The following is a 24,352-nucleotide window of genomic DNA, read 5'->3' as shown; positions in this document are numbered from 1 at the left end:
TAATACAGACACAGCCTTTTCCATCCTCTTGTGGAGAGAATATATGGATTCGGGCTCCGGTATTTGCTCTAAAGCAAAAGTGCAAAAGATTAGTACTTATTTTTGTGGAGCTGCACCAACTAGAAAAAGCATTTAGCTAAATAGTGACAACCGACTAAACTCAAAACAAACAAGTCCCAAACTCAAGAAATACTAGCTCAAAGGCTGTCAGATGTTGATATCGAGTAATTTAATTTCACCGTCCAAAGAAAATCTATGCAGCCGGCTTTATACTCGTATCCCCGTGGACCGGATTGTACAGAAAACATTCTCCATTCGGGCTGCAAAGAAATGTTACACAGGAAGTGACAGCGTAACGTCTCAACCCTTGATCAGTAGGTAGGTAATCATTATGTGTTGCATTTTATCTTGGAAAACAATATATTAACAGTTTCTGAATATGTTATAGTATCATAACTAAACATCTGCTAACAGTATCTATTCTTTGAGCGTTGCCTGTCTTGGACCATATTTATTTAAATATCTGGTTACAATACAAAAAAAATGTCTTAGCATCAAGACATACACACTTCTTACCAGCGGTTTTAAGACTAAGTGGACAATAATACACTATGGGCATCCAACCTGCATCGCCCTTTCTGTTCAAATCAGTTGTTTAACATTCTCATCAAGCTATACAATGAGAAAAACGGAAAAATATGGAATTAACCAGATTAATCAAAATTGTGAGTTGAGGTTTTGCTCCCTCCAGACAAATAACAGCAAATGCCCTAATAGTTGCAGCCTCTTACATGTTAATGAATGCTGCATTAAGGCGGATACATATTACATAGGACAACTTTAGATGACAATTAGAAAAGGAGTCTTTCACAAGCCAGATAGGTTGACTAATACTGCCACCTATAGGATAGTACTATTGAGTGAACATAACAGTAAATACATTTCCGTTAACACATTTCAAGCAAGTTGGAGAATACTGGAGTTCCAGTGAAGAGATTGCTTTTCAGTTAATCTGGGTCTTCAATTTGATAATAAAAAGCCAACAGTGGACTCATGGTGTTGTGCCTCTGGATTGATAACAAAATAACTCCTTACATAATGATACTTTAAGGTCACAGCTACGTGGAGAGGATCTCCATCCCTTCATCCTCCCTTCCAGTCATAGTGTCCGTTCCAAACTCTCCATCGTTTTTTTTTGTCCTTAGTGTTGTAATAGCTCTCCCCGTCTGTCTTCATAACATTTACAGAATGAGATTGTCTCTAACAACCCCAGCTCTGTCTGCTGAGATTCCTCCCTTCCCCCCGAGTCACCCGCACCGTTGCTTGGCAAAGCAAAAATGATCAATTTGGTCTTAAGGGAAGGTGATACCTTCCTCTCCCCCCAGGCCTCAACGTGACACCACCCCCAGACTCATCTTGAGGTTCTCGTAGACCACGTAGCTGATGCTGACCGCTGGAATGACCTTCATGAAGTTTGGGGCAAGGCCTCGGTAAAGTCCGAATGCACCCTCAGTCTTCACAATGTGTTTGAACAGCCCCGACATGGTCATCTGGGGACCGCTCTCGATGGTGGCTGAGGGGAAAAAACATGAGAAGATGAGCGACATGAAATACACATCAACAATAGGGATGCACTACTATGGAAACTGGGTCAATGTCGATATTATTAGCCATGCTGGTCAATGCTGATGTGGCAACTATATACAGTGCATTCGGAAACTATTCGGACCCCTCGACTTTTTCCACAATTTGTTTCGTTACAGCCTTATTCTAAAATATATTACAATAGAGTTTTCCCCCCTCATCAGTTTACACACAATACCCTCACAAAGCAAAAATAAACTGGAAAATCACATTTACATAAGTATTCAGACCCTTTACTCAGTACTTTGTTGAAGCACCTTTGGCAGCGATTACAGCCTTGAGTCTTCTTGGGTATGACGCTACAAGCTTGGCATACTTTTATTTGGGGAGATTCTCCCATTTTTCACCACCCTCAAGCTCTGTCAGGTTGGATGGGGAGCATTACTGCACAGCTATTTTCAGGTCTCTCCAGAGATGTTCGATCGGGTTCAAGTCCGGGCTCTGGCTGGGCCACTCAAGGACATTTCAGAGACTTGTCCCGAAGCCACTCCTGCATTGTCTTTGCCGTGTGCCTAGGTCCTTGTCCTGTTCAAGCATCTCTGTACTTTGTGGAATTTATTTTCTTCTTAATGGATTTGAGCCAATCAGTTGTGTTGTGATAAGGTAGGGGTGGTATACAGAAGAAAGACCTATTTGGGAAAAAAGTCCATATGTGAAAAAAAGTCTATGTGCTGTACCAGATGACCCGGCATCCACAATCATACGACCTTATCAAAATTGAGTTGGATTGGGATGAGTTGGACCGCAGAGTGAAAGAAAAACAGCCAACAAGTGCTCAGCATGTGGGAACTCCTTCAACATTGTTGGAAATGCATTACAGGTGAAGCTGGTTGAGAGAATACTAAGAGTGTGCAAAGCTGTCAAGGCAAAGGGTGGCTACTTTGAAGAATCTCAAATATAAAATATTTGTTGATTTAGAAAATAGAACTGTTTGGCCATAATGGCCATTGTTATGTTTGGAGGAAAAGGGGGAGGCTTCCAAGCCGAAGAACACCATCTCAACCGTGAAGCACGGGGGTGGCAGCAGCATGTTGTGGAGGTGCTTTGCCGCAGGAGGGACTGGTGCACTTCACAAAATAGATGGCATCATGAGGGAGTAAAGTTTTTGAAGCAACGTCTGAAGACATCAGTCAGGAAGTTATTGAAGCAACATCTCAAGATATCAGTTAAAGCTTGGTCGCAAATGGGTCTTCCAAATAGACAATGACCCAAAGCATACTTCCAAAGTTGTGGCAAAATGGCTTAAGGACAACAAAGTCAAGGTATTGGAGTGGCCATCACAAAGGCTTGACCTCAATCCTATAGAAAATTTGTGGGCAGAACTGAAAAAGCATGTGCGAGCAAGGAGGCCTACAAACCTGACTCAGTTACACCAGCTCTGTCTGGAGGAATGGGTTAAGTTAAACAATTTCAAGGCAATGCAACCAAATACTAATTGAGTGTATGTAAACTTCTGACCCACTGGGAATGTGACGAAATAAATAAAACCTGAAATAAATCTCTACTATTATTCTGACATTTCACATTCTTAAAATAAATTGGTGATCTTAACTGACCTAAAACAGGTACTTTTTCTAGGATTAAATGTCAGGAATTGTGAAAAACTGAGTTTAAATGTATCTGGCTAAGATATATGTAAACTTCCGACTTCAACTGTATGTTGATTTGTTTTTTGGTTACTACATGATTTCATGTGTGTTATTTCATAGTTTCGACGTCTTCTGGACAAAAGGAACACTTATGTGAGAATGCTATTCATTGACTACAGCTCAGCGTTCAACACGCCCCCATTCTCATCGACGGGGCTGTAGTGGAGCAGGTTGAGAGCTTACTTGGTGTCCACATCACCAACAAACTAGAATGGTCCAAACACACCAAGACAGTTGTGAAGAGGGCACGACAAAGCCTATTCCCCCTCAGGAAACTACAAAGATTTGGCATGGGTCCTGAGAGCCTCAAAAGTTTATAGCTGCAACATTGAGAGCATCCTGACTGGTTGCATCACTGCCTGGTACAGCAATTGCTCGGCCTCCGACCACAAGGACTACAGAGGGTAGTGAGTACAGCCCAGTACATCACTGGAGCTAAACTGCCTGCCATCCAGGACCTCTACACCAGGCGGTGTCAGAGGAAGGCTCTAAAAATTGTCAAAAGACCCCAGCCACCCCAGTCAGACTGTTCCAGCTACTACCTCATGGCAAGCGGTACCAGAGTGCCAAGTCTAGGACAAAAAGGCTTCTCAACAGTTTACCCGGGCCTCCCGGGTGGCGCAGTGGTTAAGGGCGCTGTACTGCAGCGCCAGCAGAGACCCTGGGTTTGCGCCCAGGCTCTGTCGTATCCGGCCGCGACCGGGAGGTCCGTGGGGCGACGCACAATTGGCCTAGCATCGTCCGGGTTAGGCCAGTAGGGAAATCCTTGTCTTATCGCGCACCAGCGACTCCTGTGGTGGGCCGGGCGCAGTGCACGTTAACCAAGGTTGCCAGGTGCACTGTGTTTTCTCCGACACATTGGTGTGGCTGGCTTCCGGGTTAGATGCACGCGGTGTTAAGAAGCATTGCGGCTTGGTTGGGTTGTGTATCGGAGGACGCATGACTTTCAACCTTTGTCTCTTCCGAGCCCGTACGGGAGTTGTAGCGATGAGACAAGATATGTACATAGCCGATCAACCAGTGCTCCCGCACATTGGCTTACCGAGCTATCTGCTTTATGTCCCGCCACCCAACAACCCCTCTTTACACTACTGCTACTCTCTGTTCATCATATATGCATAGTCACTTTAACCATATGTACACACTACCGCAAATTAGCCTAACTAACCGGTGACTGTACTCACTTCTGTATATAGTGTCATGACGTTGGCTTGAGGGGGAGGTTTAGGACCCCCATAAATACCTTCCCCCTTTTTCCTCTCTCTACTCTACTGACTATTGAAAATCCTTTTGTTAACATTGAGAGAGTCTGGTGACATCAGAAGATGGGAAACGGAACCATGTTTCAGTAATCCAACCAGTTGAAAATATGCGTTGGTACTTAATGAATATGACAGATCAGTTGGCGTCGGAGACATTATTACTGATGATAGGACAACATAAACTGTATCTTAGAAAGTCTACACATTCTAGTTATCAGATTCACATGGAATTGTTGTGCAATTTAAAATGTTTAAATATGAAACTATTTAAATGAGAGAACGGTTTGTCATAACACCACTTTGCCCAGTCAGAGGCCGCGCCCAAGTGAACGGACATGGGTTGTAAAACTATGGAACACGGCCCGCTCTCCCAATCCTATATAAGCCCCTTGAAGAACTTTCTGTTCCAAGGACGTGCGGACTGGCATTGAAAGGACAAAGACCACCTACAGAACTAATCCAACATCAGCAAGAACCTAACGCAATTGCCATCGAATTTCAATGTGAAGGTGATGACCTACATGCCGGAAGGATGAATTTCGACTATACCAGCCAGAATATAGCATGAGCTTAAAGAATGGCAACTTGGTATGAACTTTGAACTCTTATTCACTAAAGAAGTGCTACACCCTCCGCCCGCTAGGAGCGGACAGACAGAGTATACATTCTACCACGCTCCAGTTCACCACTAGACAGTTTTCAGCAGACCAGAGATCCATGCTGGACCACCCGGCCTACGATCTACGACCAATCTACCGAAGCGTAGCTCAGAGGAAATATTTATTGCATTTTCCTTTTTCAAATGGGCGGTAATTTAGAATACATGAGAAAATGTATTTACGATAGCATAGCTTCTCCCTTCGTTACTCAGTCTTCCCGCTCTTTCACTCAAACCCAACCCCCCTCTCTTTGTGTAACCAGCTGTCATATCGGTTCCGTCCACTAGGGACGTTTTCCTTTATGACATCATTTGTAATCAATGTATGATCAATTCTGTGATTTAGGTATTTAGTAAATAAATAATTAAACCAAATTTTGCATTGCTGATTCAACTTGTTAGCCAGGGTTCGTGAAGATAACCAAGAATTTACAACTTTCAGATGAGACTAAATAAAGTGACGATTAAATATTGACTGCTATTGAGGTAAAAGATTACTAGGTCTTTAAGATTCGGAAGATAACAGCTCTATAAACATTATTTCGTGGTGCCCCGACTTTCTAGTTAATCACATGAACCTGAATATCTTAATCAGGTGAAATTAATTACAGAGAAATTATTTTATAGAATAGCATGTCCTATCACTTAATTTGGCATAGCCAAAGACACGATAATAGCCTCGCTACTGTTTTTCACTGTTGTTTTTATTTCTTTACTTACCTACCTGGGGCGGCAGGGTAGCCTAGTGGTTAGAGTGTTGGACTAACTGGAAGGTTGCAAGTTCAAACCCCCGAGCTGACAATGTTCCAATCTGTCGTTCTGCCCCTGAACAGGCAGTTATCCCACTGTTCCTAGGCCGTCATTGAAAATAAGAATTTGTTCTTAACTGACTGACAAATTCCTTGGTACCACAGATTTTGGTGGGTCCATGAAACAAACCTTTCACTAACTATATGCAAGTTATCTAATAAAACTCCAAATAGGTTTTGGCAGTGGGTGTACCTTGAGCCTGCATTCGGGTCCTGACCAGGGCCAGGGGGTAGCTGGCCAGCTGTCCACAGGTGCTGGAGGTGGTACCGCAGGCTAACAGCACGAACACCCCCGGGTCAGCACTGTCTGTGGCATAGCGCTGCAGCCATGAGTTCTTCAGAGTCTGGATGGAGACAAAAGAGTGGGAAAAAGAAAGATAGAGAAAATGGTTAGCTGAAGAGAGCAAATGTGTGGTCCTGATTGATAACACCAGAGAGGAGACAGATGTCCTAATATTATTACAAAGCCTCCTAGCAACACACACACACAATTTCCGTGAGACAGTAATTGCTGGCTTTTGGCCAATATTACATTTTTTATTTTTTAATTGCCGACCAAATTGATTAATTGATGGAAATACCAGTCGAGTGTGTGTCTTCGTTAGGTAAATAAGATGCCTGATGACGGATGACGAACAACTATCACATGCGCACAGCACAGGCCTACAAAGCCTATTTTCAGCTGGATTTCTTCTGCATCTCCCCAGTTGGTTGCTGCTGTAAAACATGTGAGACTCAAAATAGACCCGAAATAGAGCTCAGGGGCATCCTGTTTCCACTTATCAGCCTTGTGATGTTTCTACAACTTGATTGGAGTCCACCTGTGGTAAATTCAATTGATTGGACATGATTTGGAAAGACACACACCTGTCTATATAAAAAGGTCCTACAGTTGACAGTGCAGGACAGAGCAAAAACCAAGAGTTCGAAGGAATTGTCTGTAAAGCTCAGAAACAGGATTGTGTGGAGGCACAGATCTGAGGAAGGGTACCAAAACATTTCTGCAGCATTGAAGGTCCAAGAACACAGTGGCCTCCATCATTCTTAAATGGAAGAAGTTTGGATCCACCAAGACTCTTCCTAAAGCTGGGCTCCCGAGTGGCACAGCGGTCTAAGACACTGCATCTCAGTGCTAGAGGCGTCACTACAGAACCTTGTTCAATTCCAGGCTGCATCACAACCGACCGTGATTGAGAGTAGCGCACAATTGGCTGCCCGGCCAAACCGAGTAATCGGGGGAGAAAGGCCTTGGTCTGGGAGGTGACCAAGAACCCGACGGTCACTCTGACGGAGCTCTAGAGTTCCTCTGTGGAGATGGGAGAACCATCTCTGCAGCAGTCCACCAATCAGGCCTTTATGGTAGAGTGGCAAGACAGAAGCCACTCCTCAGTAAAAGGCACACGACAGCCCGCTTGGAGTTTTCCATAAGGCACCTAAAAGGCACCTAAAGACCATGATTAACAAGATTCTCTGATCTGAGGAAACTAAAATTGAACTCTTGGCCTGAATGCCAAGCGTCACGTCTGGAGGAAACGTGGCTCAATCCGGTGAAGCATGGTGGTGGCAGCATCATGCTGTGGGGATGTTATTCAGCTGCAGGTACTGGGAGACTATTCAGGATCAAGTGAAAGATGAACGAAGCAAAGTAGAGATCCTTGTTGAAAACCTGCCCCAGTCCTCAGACTGGGGCGAAGCCCGGAATTGAACCCGATTGAACATCTCTGGAGAGACCTGAAAATAGCTGTGCAGCGACGCTCCCCATCCAACCTGACAGAGCTTGAGAGGCTCTGCAGAGAAGAATGGAAGAAAACCCCAAATATAGGTGTGCCAAGCTTGTAGCGTCATACCAAGAAGACTCAAGGCTGTAAATCGCTGCCAAAGGTGCTTCGACAAAATACTGAGTAAAGGGTCTGAATACTTATGTAAATGTGATCCGTTTTTTTCTTTAATACATTTGAACATAATTCTAAACCTGTTTTCACTGTCATTATAGGGTATTGTGTGTAGATTAATGTGGGAAACATGTATATAATCCATTTTATAACAAGGCTGTAACGTAACAAAATGTGGAAAAAGTCAAGGGGTCCGAATACTTCCCGAATGCACTGTAAATTAAGCTGACACAAACAGTACAAAATATCTGGAAGAAATTCAGGTTATTTCTATCGCTTCCGCCTGTCTGCCTCCCTTTCTATCTGTCTCAGCTTGAGCTATTGCTAGTGAAGTGCAACATTCTATCATATCAATCAACTGGGTTGGCTGAAGTCGTCACTAGCGAACTTGCGGGTCGATCACATACAGTATATCGCACTTATGCGTGGGGATACTTTGGAGTATGAGCTCAATCGCTGGTGTTAAGGTATTTAAGTACTTTATTTTTAAACCTATTTTCGCTTTGTCATTTTGGGGTATTATGTGTAGATGGATTAAATAAAACTCATCAATTTTAAAATAAGGCTGGAACGTAATAGAATGTGGAAAAGGGGAAGGGGTCTGAATACTTTCCGAATGCACCATATATACAGACACTTAGGTGGCCAAATAAAATCACCTGCGGGCCAAATTCGATGAACCCCCCAAATGCTAACCTCCCCTGTTATTGTAATTGTGAGAGGTTAGCATGTCTTGGGGGTATGATATAAAATGTTAACCTCCCCTGTCATTGTAATTGTGAGAGGTTAGCATGTCTTGGGGGTATGATATAAAATGCTAACCTCTCCTGTTATTGTAATTGTGAGAGGTTAGCATGTCTTGGAGGTATGATATAAAATGCTAACCTCCCTGTTATTGTAATTGTGAGAGGTTAGCATGTCTTGGGGGTATGATATAAAATGCTAACCTCCCCTGTTATTGTAATTGTGAGAGGTTAGCATGTCTTGGAGGTATGATATAAAATGCTAACCTCCCCTGTTATTGTAATTGTGAGAGGTTAGCATGTCTTGGGGGTATGATATAAAATGCTAACCTCCCCTGTTATTGTAATTGTGAGAGGTTAGCATGTCTTGGGGTATGATATAAAATGTATGATATAAAATGCTAACCTCCCCTGTCATTGTAATTGTGAGAGGTTAGCATGTCTTGGAGGTATGATATAAAATGCTAACCTCTCCTGTTATTGTAATTGTGAGAGGTTAGCATGTCTTGGGGGTATGATATAAAATGCTAACCTCCCCTGTTATTGTAATTGTGAGAGGTTAGCATGTCTTGGAGGTATGATATAAAATGCTAACCTCCCCTGTTATTGTAATTGTGAGAGGTTAGCATGTCTTGGGGGTATGATATCTGTGCTTCCATCTTCCCCACTCATTATTATTCACAATTATTTAATCATGGAAGTGACCACATTAATGTAGAAGTGTTTAGAAACATATTCTATTCTAATTTACAATAAAAGTGACACCAAAATAACAGTACATTATTTACCGTTAATTTCTATTGTGCACAAAATAATCTGAAACACAACCAAAACAAGTGCATCCAACAAGTTTGAAGCGTCTAAATGGCATATATAAGTTTGAAGCGTCTGCTAAATGGCATATATAAGTTTGAAGCGTCTGCTAAATGGCATATATAAGTTTGAAGCGTCTAAATGGCATATATAAGTTTGAAGCGTCTAAATGGCATATATAAGTTTGAAGCGTCTAAATGGCATATATAAGTTTGAAGCGTCTGCTAAATGGCATATATAAGTTTGAAGCGTCTGCTAAATGGCATATATAAGTTTGAAGCGTCTAAATGGCATATATAAGTTTGAAGCGTCTGCTAAATGGCATATATAAGTTTGAAGGCATATATAAGTTTGAAGCTAAATGGCATATATAAGTTTGAAGCGTCTAAATGGCATATATAAGTTTGAAGCGTCTGCTAAATGGCATATATAAGTTTGAAGCGTCTGCTAAGCGTCTGCTAAATGGCATATATAAGTTTGAAGCGTCTGCTAAATGGCATATATAAGTTTGAAGCGTCTAAATGGCATATATAAGTTTGAAGCGTCTGCTAAATGGCATATATAAGTTTGAAGCGTCTGCTAAATGGCATATATAAGTTTGAAGCGTCTAAATGGCATATATAAGTTTGAAGCGTCTAAATGGCATATATAAGTTTGAAGCGTCTGCTAAATGGCATATATAAGTTTGAAGCGTCTGCTAAATGGCATATATAAGTTTGAAGCGTCTAAATGGCATATATAAGTTTGAAGCGTCTAAATGGCATATATAAGTTTGAAGCGTCTGCTAAATGGCATATATAAGTTTGAAGCGTCTAAATGGCATATATAAGTTTGAAGCGTCTAAATGGCATATATAAGTTTGAAGCGTCTAAATGGCATATATAAGTTTGAAGCGTCTGCTAAATGGCATATATAAGTTTGAAGCGTCTGCTAAATGGCATATATAAGTTTGAAGCGTCTGCTAAATGGCATATATAAGTTTGAAGCGTCTGCTAAATGGCATATATAAGTTTGAAGCGTCTGCTAAATGGCATATATAAGTTTGAAGCGTCTAAATGGCATATATAAGTTTGAAGCGTCTAAATGGCATATATAAGTTTGAAGCGTCTAAATGGCATATATAAGTTTGAAGCGTCTAAATGGCATATATAAGTTTGAAGCGTCTAAATGGCATATATAAGTTTGAAGTAATCATTGCATGCTAAGCATTTGGGACCAAATACTAAACTTTTACCACATTAACACACAAGTCAATTTGTCCCAATACGTTTGGTCCCCTAAAACTGAGGGATTACGCACAAAGAGTGCTGTAATTTCTAAACGGTTCACCCAATATAGATGAAAATACCCTCAAATTAAAGCTGACAGTCTGAACTTCAACCTCATAGTCATCGGATGGATCACTTCAAATCCAACGTGCTGAAGGACAGAACAAAAACAAAATGGTCACTGTCCCAATACTTTGAGCTTACGTAATGGAAATATATAAAAATAAACTATCAAAAAAAGGGGAAAACCAATTCACACAATGAATGCGCAAGAATTGGTGAGAGACAGCTGAGCGCATTCTGGAGAGGGACGTCCCTATATCTTCGCCACACATCACCCCCTTCTTGTCTAAACATTTTAAATTATACTCAAGATATATTATCTTCACATATATTTTAGATGCTTTTCACTGACAGACTCAATTAGCTCGGCCAATTCACTGACCAGCTCATCAGCTCGGCCAATTCACTGACCAGCTCATCAGCTCGGCCAATTCACTGACCAGCTCATCAGCTTTGCCACACGTTTTGCCCATATTGGCATAAGCCTACACAAGCTTGTGATTTGAAACAATCCACAGCTATTTTTTTTTAAAGAAGCTAATGGTTCTTGATTCCTATGTTGCTAAGTCATGCTCTCTGGTGAAGTATTTTGAATAGACAGGAGTGATTTTAAAATTGGGCTAATTTATTTCAATTTACTTTAGGGAAAATTGGAACACGCCACCTATGAAAGAACTCCTCATATGCCATTTCGCTTCTGTTCTATTGGTTTTCATATAAACTTTCTTTCGTTGTGCAGAAGCATAGTCAGTCATATTAGCAACCCATTTGTAACTGAGATTTTCATCTGTCACATAAGTTTATGGATCCGCTCGCATCAGGGGCTCTGTTCAGAATGTTGTTTTCCCACTGATTGCAAATGTTTTGGTAAATGGTTTGAAAATAATGTTTAATTGGCGGCTTCTTTACAGGAGTTGCATGTTCTGTTATGATGCATTACCCATAAGCTAAATGTGATTTCTGTCATTCTGTGGTAAACACGCTAATGGGTTACATACCCAATTAATATGGGTAAATTTCCCATAACGGACGGTTAATTTAAATCTACCCGGTCACGTTGTCCGGCGTCACATTTTCCTAAAGTAAACCTTGACACACACACACACACCTCGTAGACAGCCAGGTCGATGCCAGCGTAGGGGATGATGCCTATCAAGTTGGGAATGTAGCCCTTGTAGAAGGCGGCCATGCCCTCCTTCCGGAAGATGTGTTTGGCGCAGTCAGCGATGCCAGAGAACTGTCCCGTCTTCCTCAGGGCTAGGCGGGTCTTCAACACCTCCATGGGGTAGATGCTGCTCTGGGCGATGGCTCCAGCCAGAGAGCCCGCAACAAACCTCTCCAGGATGCCCAGTGTCTCCTGGTTACTGCCTATCAAACGTTTGATCTGGACAACACAACTCTGGTTAGTGACAGTCCTCAAGAGTATTTGAGTTCAACTGTGAGAGGCCATAGTCAAAATCAACTTGGTAAGTGACAGGAGCTTATAGTGGTATTCCCTCTGAGTGTGTTCATTGACTCCAACTTGACAGCACTAGAAAGGGTCTCGTCATAATAAAGTAAAGGTGCTGATCAATAGGTTTACCTGCTCGTAAGCCATGAACTTGATGGCGGACTCAGGGGCGATCTTGATGACGTTCATGCCATTGCCTCGCCATAGTGACCACATACCGCCCTCGCGTATCATGTGGGTGAAGCCGCCGGCGATGCACATGCTGTTGGTACGGGAGGCGTGGACCTGGCAATGAGACCGTAAGACAGATCGTTACATCATTCAATCGCCAGGTTGGTACGGGAGGTGTGGACCTGGCAATGAGGCCGTAAGACAGATCGTTACATCATTCAAATCGCCATGTTGCCAGGTGAACAAGTTTTTTTAACCGACTTGAAACAAGGAGGTACCGTAAGCCACTTTTTCTCCTCTCTATAATGTCGATGGAATGTGTCAACACATTGTTCATGTTTTCATGTCATTTCACTGATATCGTGCTCCGTTTCCATCTATCCGCTCATAAATAACCCCCACTGGGAATGACACAGATAGCTGGAGCATGGGATGAAAAGATAAAGAAGAACAAACTGAGTTATCCCAGTGGGCTTCTGCTGACACGAGTGCTTCTGTTCTGTGCGTCTCAATCATTGCGGGTTCCATCGGTGGAATTGCACTCACTAGCAGAAAGTGTCCTTAGGACTTATGCTATTGTCTCTCTGCAATAGGATATATACATAGGTTATATTAATAGTGTATAAGCTAAAGGTGGGGTGAGGTTTTAAGCTTGTTTTTAATGTGAGCCAAATATCCTGACTGGCTGTTTAAAGTTGAAGTGAACTAAGAATGGTCGCATTAAAGAGGATCGGGGTTCACTTGCAGTGTGAACACAAAAATAACTGGAGTTTTTTGTCCTTTTCATTCTTAACTGAGGTCAGCTTTTTAAAAATTCTCTCCTGGGAGTGCCCTTACCTGCATGAGCACTTTGAGCCGGTCCAGGGGTGCGGTGCAGGTTCGAGACACGGCGCCGGCTGCCCCTCCAGCCACTAAGTGTCGCCACCACATCCCAGTCTTCTTTTCCTCGGCTGTAAACTCATCTGGCACCATCAAACTCTCCCCCACATCGAATATCTACAGACAGACAGGAGCAGGTCAGGGCAGTGGAAGGGGAAGGGGAAGGAGGACACACACACACCACACACACACACACACACGATTGACATAAAAAAGTTTCCTGATTCTAACTTGTGCCCAACAGTATTATGAAATCATAAGCCAACACATATAGGCATCCCATTGGGATATAATTGAAAGCTTTGTTTTGACAACTGTAGAGGGGGGGTCCAATAAGGCAGAGGACCATCACAGGTTTACAGTATGTAAACCGGTATTACAAAACAGTTCCTGCAGGGGATCAGCCAGTCGGTGGCCCACGATAATTTAAACAGGAATGTCTCTTGACGTTAACTTTGCGGTCTTAGAAGGGGGTTGGGGGTCACGACAAATCGTGAGAGCACAAACTGTGTTTCAGCTGCGAGAGACGCTTTTAACCCATGCAAATTCCCTTAAGTTCAAGTCCACTTAGAGAGTGGTAGTCTCCCAATTTAAACAGGTCCCCCTGTGGCACGCGCAAACGTACCGTGATAGCTGGTCGAACCGACGAGGATATAACATTCACCGGGGGAATCAAATAAAAAGGCATCCTGCTCCAAAACTCAAATTCATGTAAGCCACAGTACTTCTTATGGTCCCGTGTCACTCCAATATAAAAATGGACCTTTATGAACACGACGAGTGTGAACTGAATCTCCACTATGATCTACAGGAACGGCTGTCTGCCCTCCTGGCCTAACAGGTTGTGGAAAAGCTTGCTGATTGACGTCAGCGGAAGGTGGTTGGTTGATCTGTTCAAGGGGATTAAACAGGATCACAGTGACCCGTTTGGCTCCTTCAGGGAGTATTTCCCCTGGTCAGGGCCTAGACGGCTAATACGGCTGGGGCATGGAGACTGTCTGTGGGACCATTAACAATACATGAACACAACTATGCTTTTCTATAAAGAAAAAAAACAGACAAACAGCCCTTAAATTCCTTCCTTTGTTTACAGTATTTGTCATTCAAAGCTTTTAATAGCTGAAGACAGTGATACAAATGTGTTTCATAGTATCCTGGTAGTTTTTACTTGATGAAAAACAACCAAAGCTTGTTATTTTGAAGAACCCCGAGAGAAAAAGTGGTGTTTTTCTTTCTAACCTAGCCTTACCGTTGAGTGTTTCCAGTGCAGGATGATCTCGGGAATGTTATTGGCGGGGTGCAGTAGGTGGTAGTCTCTCCACTCGTTCCAGTCGATGGTCATCGTGCCATTCTTGTCCATGCTGTTGACAGAGAAACAGAAAAGACCAGAACCATTACAATGTAGCTTTTTACAGCACATATTCTCTTTTGTTTCACCAGACCACCTGTGTGTGTGTGTGCCTGAATTCAGAAGCAGCTCACACATGCACACCTTTTGGATAAAAGGATCAAAGCCTTTAAGTGCTGCTTTTTTTTACCTTTCCGAATTGAAGCATGAAATGGCCATTTTGTGTGTTGGGAATCATTCAGTACTCTTCTTAATTTGGATTTTTCACTAGCAATTGAAGGGATGCAGCTTTTTCTGTCGCTTTCTTTGTAATAATGAGAAGAGAAAAAGAACTTGGAGGGCAGAAACACAGTAGAACAAGAAGCGAATGGTTTGGTTGGTTTGGTTTGCGACAGGTAGGGCAAGCAGACGGAGAGACAGGTAGGGCAAGCAGACGGAGAGACAGGTAGGGCAAGCAGACGGAGAGACAGGTAGGGCAAGCAGACGGAGAGACAGGTAGGGCAAGCAGACGGAGAGACAGGTAGGGCAAGCAGACGGAGAGACAGGTAGGGCAAGCAGACGGAGAGGATTCCATTACTTACTACATTATTCTGAAACCAGCAAGAGGTTGAAAGAGAGAGAAAAGGGAGAGGGGAGGCACAGAAAATGAGAGGACAGGGAGAAGCACACACACACACACACACACACACACACACACAGAGAACTAAAAAGAAAGAAGGGGGATATCATGGAATCTTAGTGATTCCATACTGGGCATGGTGGTAAATGGCTTAATATGTAACACAAATAAAATTAGATCTACATATTGGTATTAAAACAAAGATGCAACACTTCAGCCAGAGAAGAAAATAACACTAGGTTTATATTAACTAGAGTAAATGATAGTTTCCTCCTCTAACCAATATGCCTAAAAAGTGTGCTTCCTTATATCTATTAAAAGGGCCAAGCCCCAAAAAGGCCATGACAGCATAGGAGTGTCAGCTCTGACCAGGGCTAGCAGGCAGTATCCCGGTGCTTGGAGGGAAACACTTCTGTGGAAGGTTCTGGTGGACTCGAGATAGTCGACTCAAGCATCTAGCTAACCGCCAGTGGTAAAAAGACGACTGCAAGCAGTCAAGAATTAGAGGTGAAATGGAGAAAGGGGGCAAAACAGTAGCGAGAGTAAGAAGTAGAGGGAGTATGAGGTAGAGAAGAGACAAAATGCATGCTGGACTGACTAACACAGACAGACACTTAGAGCTAATGGTTTAGACAAGAGTGTTGGTGAGACGGGAGACACGTCAGCCCAGGTTGACAGCCCAGGTTGTTACCTTTTGAGGATCTTCTCTGCCTGCCGCTCGGAGATGTTAACCCCCAGGTTGAAAGCCTTACCTTTTGAGGATCTTCTCTGCCTGCTGCCCGGAGATGTTAACCCCCAGGTTGACAGCCTTACCTTTTGAGGATCTTCTCTGCCTGCTGCCCGGAGATGTTAACCCCCAGGTCTCGAAGGGACTGCATGATTTCCTGCTTGTCAATACGACCTGCGGGGCAAAAGAGTAAACATCAACATCAGCCACTCGTAAGGGATCTCACTGACCGGATATTATATCACAGTTTTTACTACCAGCTTATAAAAATAGTACCACAATGTAATAGACCTAAAGGCTGCATTTCCTCAGTTAATATCATTGTGCATGCACAGCTAAACCCAATGCATAATTTCCCCCCCAAGTGAATAGTACAGCATAGCACTTTGTAGGCTAAACCGTGGTTTAAACATAGTGATAAAAGTGAATGCATTCAGTGGTTGTGTGGCTCCGGCCTATGCGGCCCCTCTCTGTGTTCCTACCATCGTTCTTAGTGTCCAGGCTTTTGAAGACCAGCCGGAGCTTCTTCTCGTGGTCTCTCAGATAGTGGACAAACTCTTCGAAGTCCAACTGGCCGTCCAGGTCCTTATCTCCCGCTTTAACTATTTTCTGTCAGAAAATAAGGAGAGGATTTTTACACTTCGATGAGAATTTAAATATCAATTTAGATACAGGCTGAAGAGTAGCAAGGATATAACTGTAGGTTTAAAAAGAAAATTGACGATTCTCAAGGCAAGGGGAAATTGAAGCCTATGTTCAGTTGAAAGTATGACAAAAAGTGAGCCTGTTACATTTGGATAAGGAGACCAGGACAAAGAGAAGGACTGAGTGATTTGAGGACAGGAGTGTAGATCAGTGAGTGGAAGGTTACAACCACAAGCCACCTGGGTCTTGTTTGCTCCAGTGGTCACATAGTGGACGTCACCTGGTCTACCTGCTCCATTAGTGTGGACTGTTTAGACCAGGGCGGCCTACATTTCAGTTTGTTTCTACCTGGTAGTTAATTGCACTCACCTGGTGTCCCAGGTTTGAACGAATCCCCGATTAGAAGGAGAGGATGAAAACCCTCCAGGACTGGAATTGGGCAGTCCTGGTTTAGACCCTCACAGGCATGTTGAACTCTAGCTCAGGCCTAGCTAAAAGGAGCACACAGGTATGTTGAACTCTAGCTCAGGCCTAGCTAAAAGGAGCACACAGGCTGTTCAATCCATTTAGTTTATTAATTCGACCTTAAAAAAAATTACACATAAAAACACGAAACGGCCAAACATGCACACGGAGGATAACATACAATAAAGCCTGGGACTTATTTCCATGGTGGTCCTCTTGAGACAAGATGGCTAGGCAAGATCCAACACAGTATGGCATTGAGATTAAACATAAAAAAGAAAAGAACATCTCTCTCATCATTGCAGTTACATCATAGGGGTTATTCACATGGGCACAGAAGACCAACATATTTTCACTTTATTTTTAAAGCTGCCCAGAGAGGACGTTGTTTTTATAGGCAGAGGCAACTCATTCCATTCTGAGGCTCCAGTATACAAGAAAGTACCTTTCCCAGCATTACTCCTGAACCTGCATAAGCACACATCAGCAACACCTGATCTGGTGCTGTGATTGTGTGCATCCAAGACAAGGAAAGTAATCACTTAGATATCTGGGCGCAGGACCATAAATACTCCTGTAAACCAAACATAGTCTAATCTGGGGCACCCTAGCCTCAACAGGCAGCCAGTTTAGTTCCTGAAAGCAGCTCCTGCCTATGTGGATACATGGACTCGCCTTCAATTACTACCCTGATCATCTTATTCTGGGCTATCTGGAGCTTCCCCATCATACATTTAGATAATCCCCCAAACCAGGAAGTAATAGCGTCGTCAAAATGGCATTGGATGAGGGCTGTGGCTCTTTCATGGAGTCCTTTTTCAAGCCGTTTGGACTTTCTAGACAAAAACTTAGTCCAAGCATTAACCTTCCCTAGCACCTTATTGGCCATGCTCACACCTACCAAGCTTCCATCAAGGATACATCTCAGGTAGTTTTAGTCAGCACCTCACCCCCTACTTCCACTCTGATTTCAGTGGACCTACTCAGGATCCAAAAATAATCGCCTCAGTTTTACCCAAGTGCAGAGATAGCTTATTATTATCTCCAAGCTTATTATCTCCAAGCTTATTATCTCCAAGCTTATTATCTCCAAGCTTATTATCTCCAAGCTTATTATCTCCAAGCTTATTATCTCCAAGCTTATTATCTCCAAGGTAGAGGTTGGAATGGCCGATTAATTAGGGCCGATTTCAAGTTTTCATAACAATCGGACATCTGTATTTTTGGATGCCGATTTGCCGTAAAAAAAAAAAAAAAAAAAAAAAACTTTAGTTAACTAGGCAATTCAGTTAAACACATTCTTAATTTCAATGATGGCCTAGAAACGGTGGTTTAACTGCCTTGTTCAGGGGCAGAACGACAGATTTTCAACCTTGTCAGCTCGGGGGATCAAACTAGTCCAACGCAATAACGACCTGCCTCTCTCGTTGCACTCCACAAGGAGACTGCCTGTTACGCGAATGAAGTAAGCCAAGGTAAGTTGCTAGCTAGTTGCTAGCTAGCATTAAACTTATCTTATGAAAAATAATCTATCAATCATAATCACTAGTTAACTACACATGGTTGATGATATTAATAGATATTATCTAGCGTGTCCTGCGTTGCATATAATCTGACTGAGCATACAAGTATCTAAGTATCTGACTGAGCGGTGGTAGGCAGAAGCAGGCGCGTAAACATTCATTCAAACAGCACTTTTGTGCGTTTTGCCCGCAGCTCTGTTTATGACTTCAAGCCTATCAACTCCCGAGATGAGGCTGGTGTAACCAAAGTGAAATGGCTAGCTAGTTAGCACGCGCTAATAGCGTTTCAAACATCACTCCCTGTGAGCCTTCTAGTGGTTGTTTCCCTTGCTCTGCATGGGTAACGCTGCTTCGATGGTGGCTGTTGTTGTGTTGCTGGTTCGAGCCCAGGGAGGAGCGAGGAGAGGGACGGAAGCTATACTGTTACACTGGCAATACTAAAGTGCCTATAAGAACATCCAATAGTCAAGGTTAATGAAATACAAATGGTATAGAGGGAAATAGTCCTATAATAACTACAACCTGAAACTTCTTACCTGGGAATATTGAAGACTCATGTTAAAAGGAACCACCAGCTTTCATATGTTCTCATGTTCTGAGCAAGGAACTGAAACGTTAGCTTTCTTACATAGCACATATTGCACTTTTACTTTCTTCTCCAACACTTGTTTTTGCATTATTTAAACCAAATTGAACACGTTTCATTATCTTCTTGAGGCTAAATTCATTCTATTGATGTATTATATTAAGTTAAAGTGTTAATTCAGTATTGTTGTAATTGTCATTATTACAAATAAAAACAAATTGGCCGATTAATCGGTATTGGCTTTTTTTTGGTCCTCCAATAAATCGGTATCGGTGTTGAAAAATCATAATCGGTCAACCTCTACTCCTCTAATGTCTGTGCTAAGTATGCTCTCCAACAGTTTACTTTTGTGAGACACCAGAAGTGTAGTCATCCGCACGAAAAGACGGCAAGAACAAGCATCTTTCATATCGTTAATATACAGTAAAACATTAGAGGCCCAAGCACTCTCCCCTGCGGAACGCCACAACTCATTGGATTTGCCCGAAACAGTGAACCATTAACCTCTTCTACTTGCTCTCTACCTGATAAATAAGACTTTACCCAGCCTAGAGGGATACTGCTTAACCCCAGTGCCTCCAGTTTGGAGAGTAGGAGACAGTGGTTAACTGTATGAACGGCCTTTTATGGGTCAATTAGTACTATTCCACAGAGACTTCCCTCAATCAATCTCTTTCCTGATGAAGTCAGTGAAGTAGACATGAATCAGTGGAGTATGTTTTTCTAAAAACCAACTGAAAATCATGCATTAGAATGGTTTGTTGATATATTTATATATTAATTTGCTCAAGCACAACTCTACAGGATCTTTGATGTTACCCATTTTCCCCTTCTTATAGAGGTATAACTTTAGCTTGCTTCATGTCTCTGGGAAAGATGCCCTGTTCAAGAGAGAGATTAACAATATCTGTAATTACAAAGGCCAATTTGCTCAGCAGAATCTGAGAAACCTTGCAGGAATATTATCCAGGCCTGTGGCTTTAAGCTCTGCTAGCTTCTTGATGCACCCATCCCGTTAACGGGAACATTTGTCAACATCCGCTGAATTGCAGAGCGCCAAATTCAAAATTAAATTACTAAAAGTTTTTAAATTATGAAATCACAAGTGCAATATAGCAAAACACAGCTTAGCTTGTTGTTAATCCACCTGGCGTGTCAGATTTCAAAAAAGCATTTAGGCGAAAGCATACCAGGCGTTTATGTAAGGACATCTCTCTCAGTAGACAAAACATTACAAACAGCTAGCAGCAAAGTAGATTGTCACGAAAGTCAGAAAAGTAATAAAATTAATCGCTTACCTTTGATGATCTTCAGATGTTTGCACTCACGAGACTCCCAGTTACACAATAAATGTTCCTTTTGTTCCATAAAGATTATTTTTATATCCAAAATCCCTCCATTTGGTTGGCACGTCATGTTCAGAAATCCACAGGCTCGAGTGGTCACGACCGGGCAGACGAAAATCCAAATAGTATCCGTAAAGTTCGTAGAAACATGTCAAACGTTTTTTATAAATCAATCCTCAGGTTGTTTTTACAAAATATAAATCAATAATATTTGAACATGACGAAAATGTCTTCAATAGGAGAGAGAAAATGTCTGCTCCACTCTGTTGCGCATGCAAAATGCTGCTGGCACCCAGCCATCCAATAATGCTGTCAATCCAACATGACTTTTGCCCGTGTTCAAAACAACTGAGAAATCTCAGACTTCAGTGAATTCACGACAACTGGGAACTGGGGGAGGGGGAGAATGAGCTCCGACTGGGAAAATATGTTTTGAACGGTCATCGGAATTCCAAGTTGGGAACTCTGGCCTCTTTCTGGAGCTCCGGCCTTAAGATCACGGATGTCATGATTCAACCTTGTTTTTTCCCCCCAGAGTGCATGACAAAATATGCACACAGGGACCGAAAGGCCACCTTCCTGTTCAATTGAGAACAGCACAACAGTGAGCACAGCACAACGTTAAGTTCTGACTTGGCGTACAGGGAGAATAATGTAAGAACGGCCCAGGTTCTGAATTATGTTGCTGTACATTTCAAAAGTGCTGAACAAAGTTATATTGACTAAGTCAGTTTTAGCTCGCTTATTAAAATGTCTTAATCCAAAATTAGATTGTTTTGCTCATTGTTCCCCTATGCCATAGTTTGTACATCTCAGTTGTCAGTAGAAACCATATTTGTTTAACCAAGTCAGCCATATCAGCCATTTAAAAAAAATAAAAAGGCAATAAATGTGGCTGAATGAACTGTTTCTCTGCCAGACAAGGCTCCACTGATAGCCAGGTGTAGCAGTGGTAATTCTCCATGGCTGGGGTATTTTACTAAAATTACAAACTTACAGTTTTATTGATTAATAGTAAGCATTTTACTGACTGTGGGTGTCAGAAACCAGAAACATCAGTTTACTCATCCAGAGCTAAGCTTTAGCAATGTTGCTAGTTATCCAAACGATAGTGTATGTCATATTGAACTAATGCTTTAACAAATGTGTGATGAACATTACTATATTTGATGTGATCAGAAAGGAGGAAGGGTATTTTAATTTAATTATTACATGTCTGTACTTTTCTTTTGAAATCTGTGCCAGATAGAACCTTAAGGCTGAACCCAGATTTACATTTCAGAGCCATACATTTCTATCGGAGATCACACCCCCCTAACATGTTTTTACAAAGGTCTTAGGATTTTGATACTCTGCACCTTTAATAGGTGAGGGCCTTAATGGGTTATGAAAGAAGAATTCACTACAAAACAGTTCTGAGATCTGGGATGTGAAAACTTTGATTCTCAAAATATCTTTGAATTATGCTTTGCGCAGATAAAACCTTATAATCCCAAGGTCTCGAAATGTCAAGGAAATAACTGTATTGACAGAATACTACTATTCTTCATCGCCACAAAGTTGTAACCCCCTCTTAATTACAGTCCTGAACATAAACATTAATAGTAAGGTTCCATGTCTAAATTCTGGACATTATGCTTGCATTCGGACGAAAGGCAGCACGTCCCTGCTTTGAATAAAAGAACGAGTCAGATACATGGTGCATCCCCTGTTGGACAATATAAGAAGTACCAGAAAATATTTTCATTAAGAGTCACAAGACAAGAGCCACAAGTCATGATGAGAAAATGCTGTGAAATCCCATTGACATTCACAGACATAAATGAGATTTAGAGACAGAATGATGTCTGTGTGTCAAGTTTCCCATCTGGGAGAATCACCACACTTCCTTCAACAATAATCCCCCATCAACCCAAATCTCATTACCGTGAAGGTTGGGCTAAGTGTCAAAACCATTAGCCATTTCCTGGGCTTAGGCTACTTCTCCATTCAATAAATGATGCACTATATAATAGGATACCCTCTATTTTTGCTTCTAGGGGCGCTCGTGAGCCAAAAGGAATCCCTGAAATTAAACAGCATTGATACACACGGCATGATGTTAAAGGCCACGTATCCTACTGGGGAAAACAATGGGGTCTCGCCAGTACATATAGCCTAACATGCTGACCAAACGACCCGCGTTAAAGGTTATTCCATATTTTCATCCAAACTGCTCGTGGGCATTTGAACTTGCAACCTTTCAGTTACTAGTCCAACACTAACCACTAGGCTGCAATGCGAGCTGTGGCAAGAAGGTTTGCTGTGTCGGTCAGCGTAGTGTCCAGAGCATGGAGGCGCTACCAGGAGACAGGCCAGTACATCAGGAGACGTGGAGGAGGCCGTAGGAGGGCAACAACCCAGCAGCAGGACCGCTACCTCCGCCTTTGTACAAGGAGGAGCACTGCCAGAGCCCTGCAAAATGTCCTCCAGCAGGCCACAAATGTGCATGTGTCTGCTCAAACGGTCAGAAACAGACTCCATGAGGGTGGTATGAGGGCCCGACGTCCACAGATGGGGGTTGTGCTTACAGCCCAACACCGTGCAGGACATTTGGCATTTGCCAGAGAACACCAAGATTGACAAATTCGCCACTCGCGCCCTGTGCTCTTCACAGATGAAAGCAGGTTCACACTGAGCAAATGTGACAGTCTGGAGACGCTGTGGAGAACGTTCTGCTGCCTGCAACATCCTCCAGCATGACCGGTTTGGTGGTGGGTCAGTCATGGTGTGGGGTGGCATTTCATTGGGGGGCCTCCATGTGCTCGCCAGAGGTAGCCTGACTGCCATTAGGTACCGAGATGAGATCCTCAGACCCCTTGTGAGACCATATGCTGGTGAGGTTGGCCCTGGGTTCCTCCCAATGCAAGACCTCATGTGGCTGGAGTGTGTCAGCAGTTCCTGCAAGAGGAAGGCATTGATGCTGTGGACTGGCCCGCCCGTTCCCCAGACCTGAATCCAATTGAGCACATCTGGTACATCATGTCTCGCTCCATCCACCAACGCCACGTTGCACCACAGACTGTCCAGGAGTTGGCGGATGCTTTAGGCCAGGTCTGGGAGGAGATCCCTCGGGAGACCATCCGCCACCTCATCAGGAGCATGCCCAGGCATTGTAGGGAGGTCATACAGGCACGTGGAGGCCACACACACTACTGAGCCTCATTTTGACTTGTTTTAAGGACATTACATCAAAGTTGGATCAGCCTGTAGTGTGGTTTTCCACTTTCATTTTGAGTGTGACTCCAAATCCAGACCTCCATGGGGTTGATAAATTTGATTTCCATTGATAATTTGTGTGATTTTGTTGTCAGCACATTCAACTATGTAAAACAAAAAGTATTTAATAAAAATATTTAATTCATTCAGATCTAGGATGTGTTATTTCAGTGTTCCCTTTTTGAGCAGTGTAGTTGGTTTTGGTACTTTGACGTGCGTGTCATGAATGCGTCTGGTGGGGATAGACAAAATCTACATGCGCATGATGGAGCACGCACGTGGGGAGCTGGTATTGTTCATCATGTAACTTCACATAGGCCAATAATGTTCAGGCTAATAATTCTGTTTAAAATCGTGGTAAGAACATATTTGGCTATTATTGCTATGAACCAACTTAGAAGTTATCATTGCGGCTGGATGGTCACAGCATTCGTCTTGAGATCATGTCTTCACAACAATCTTGTTTCACTCAGTCATCCCCTAGTCACTTGAATAGAGGGTATTGGAGTTTGGCCAGGGCAGATTTAGCATAAT

The 24,352-nt window shown here is 42.7% G+C and overlaps 1 protein-coding gene across 3 annotated transcripts in view; it reads right to left on the bottom strand.

Annotated features, from left to right (window-relative positions):
- Positions 1-1,294: 1,294 nt before the first annotated feature.
- The window catches only part of LOC118385539 (calcium-binding mitochondrial carrier protein SCaMC-2-B-like), a 31,247-nt gene continuing 8,189 nt past the window's right edge, over positions 1,295-24,352 (bottom strand). The window contains exons 2-9 of one of the 3 annotated variants that reach the window (XM_035772750.2): positions 16,478-16,604; positions 16,082-16,169; positions 14,551-14,662; positions 13,260-13,418; positions 12,384-12,536; positions 11,910-12,185; positions 6,216-6,366; positions 1,295-1,573 (exon numbers count right to left, since the gene is read on the bottom strand). In XM_035772750.2, the coding sequence (XP_035628643.1) occupies positions 1,389-1,573; positions 6,216-6,366; positions 11,910-12,185; positions 12,384-12,536; positions 13,260-13,418; positions 14,551-14,662; positions 16,082-16,169; positions 16,478-16,604 (1,251 nt within the window). In that variant the 3' untranslated portion in view covers positions 1,295-1,388. The other 2 variants (XM_035772751.2, XM_035772752.2) reach the window with 2 other exon arrangements.

The sequence above is a fragment of the Oncorhynchus keta genome, chromosome 6 (genome assembly GCF_023373465.1).
Source record: "Oncorhynchus keta strain PuntledgeMale-10-30-2019 chromosome 6, Oket_V2, whole genome shotgun sequence".
NCBI classification, from domain to species: Eukaryota; Metazoa; Chordata; class Actinopteri; order Salmoniformes; family Salmonidae; genus Oncorhynchus; species Oncorhynchus keta.
The sequence above is the reverse complement of the archived record's forward strand: the minus strand, read 5'-3'. Positions and strand labels throughout refer to the sequence as shown.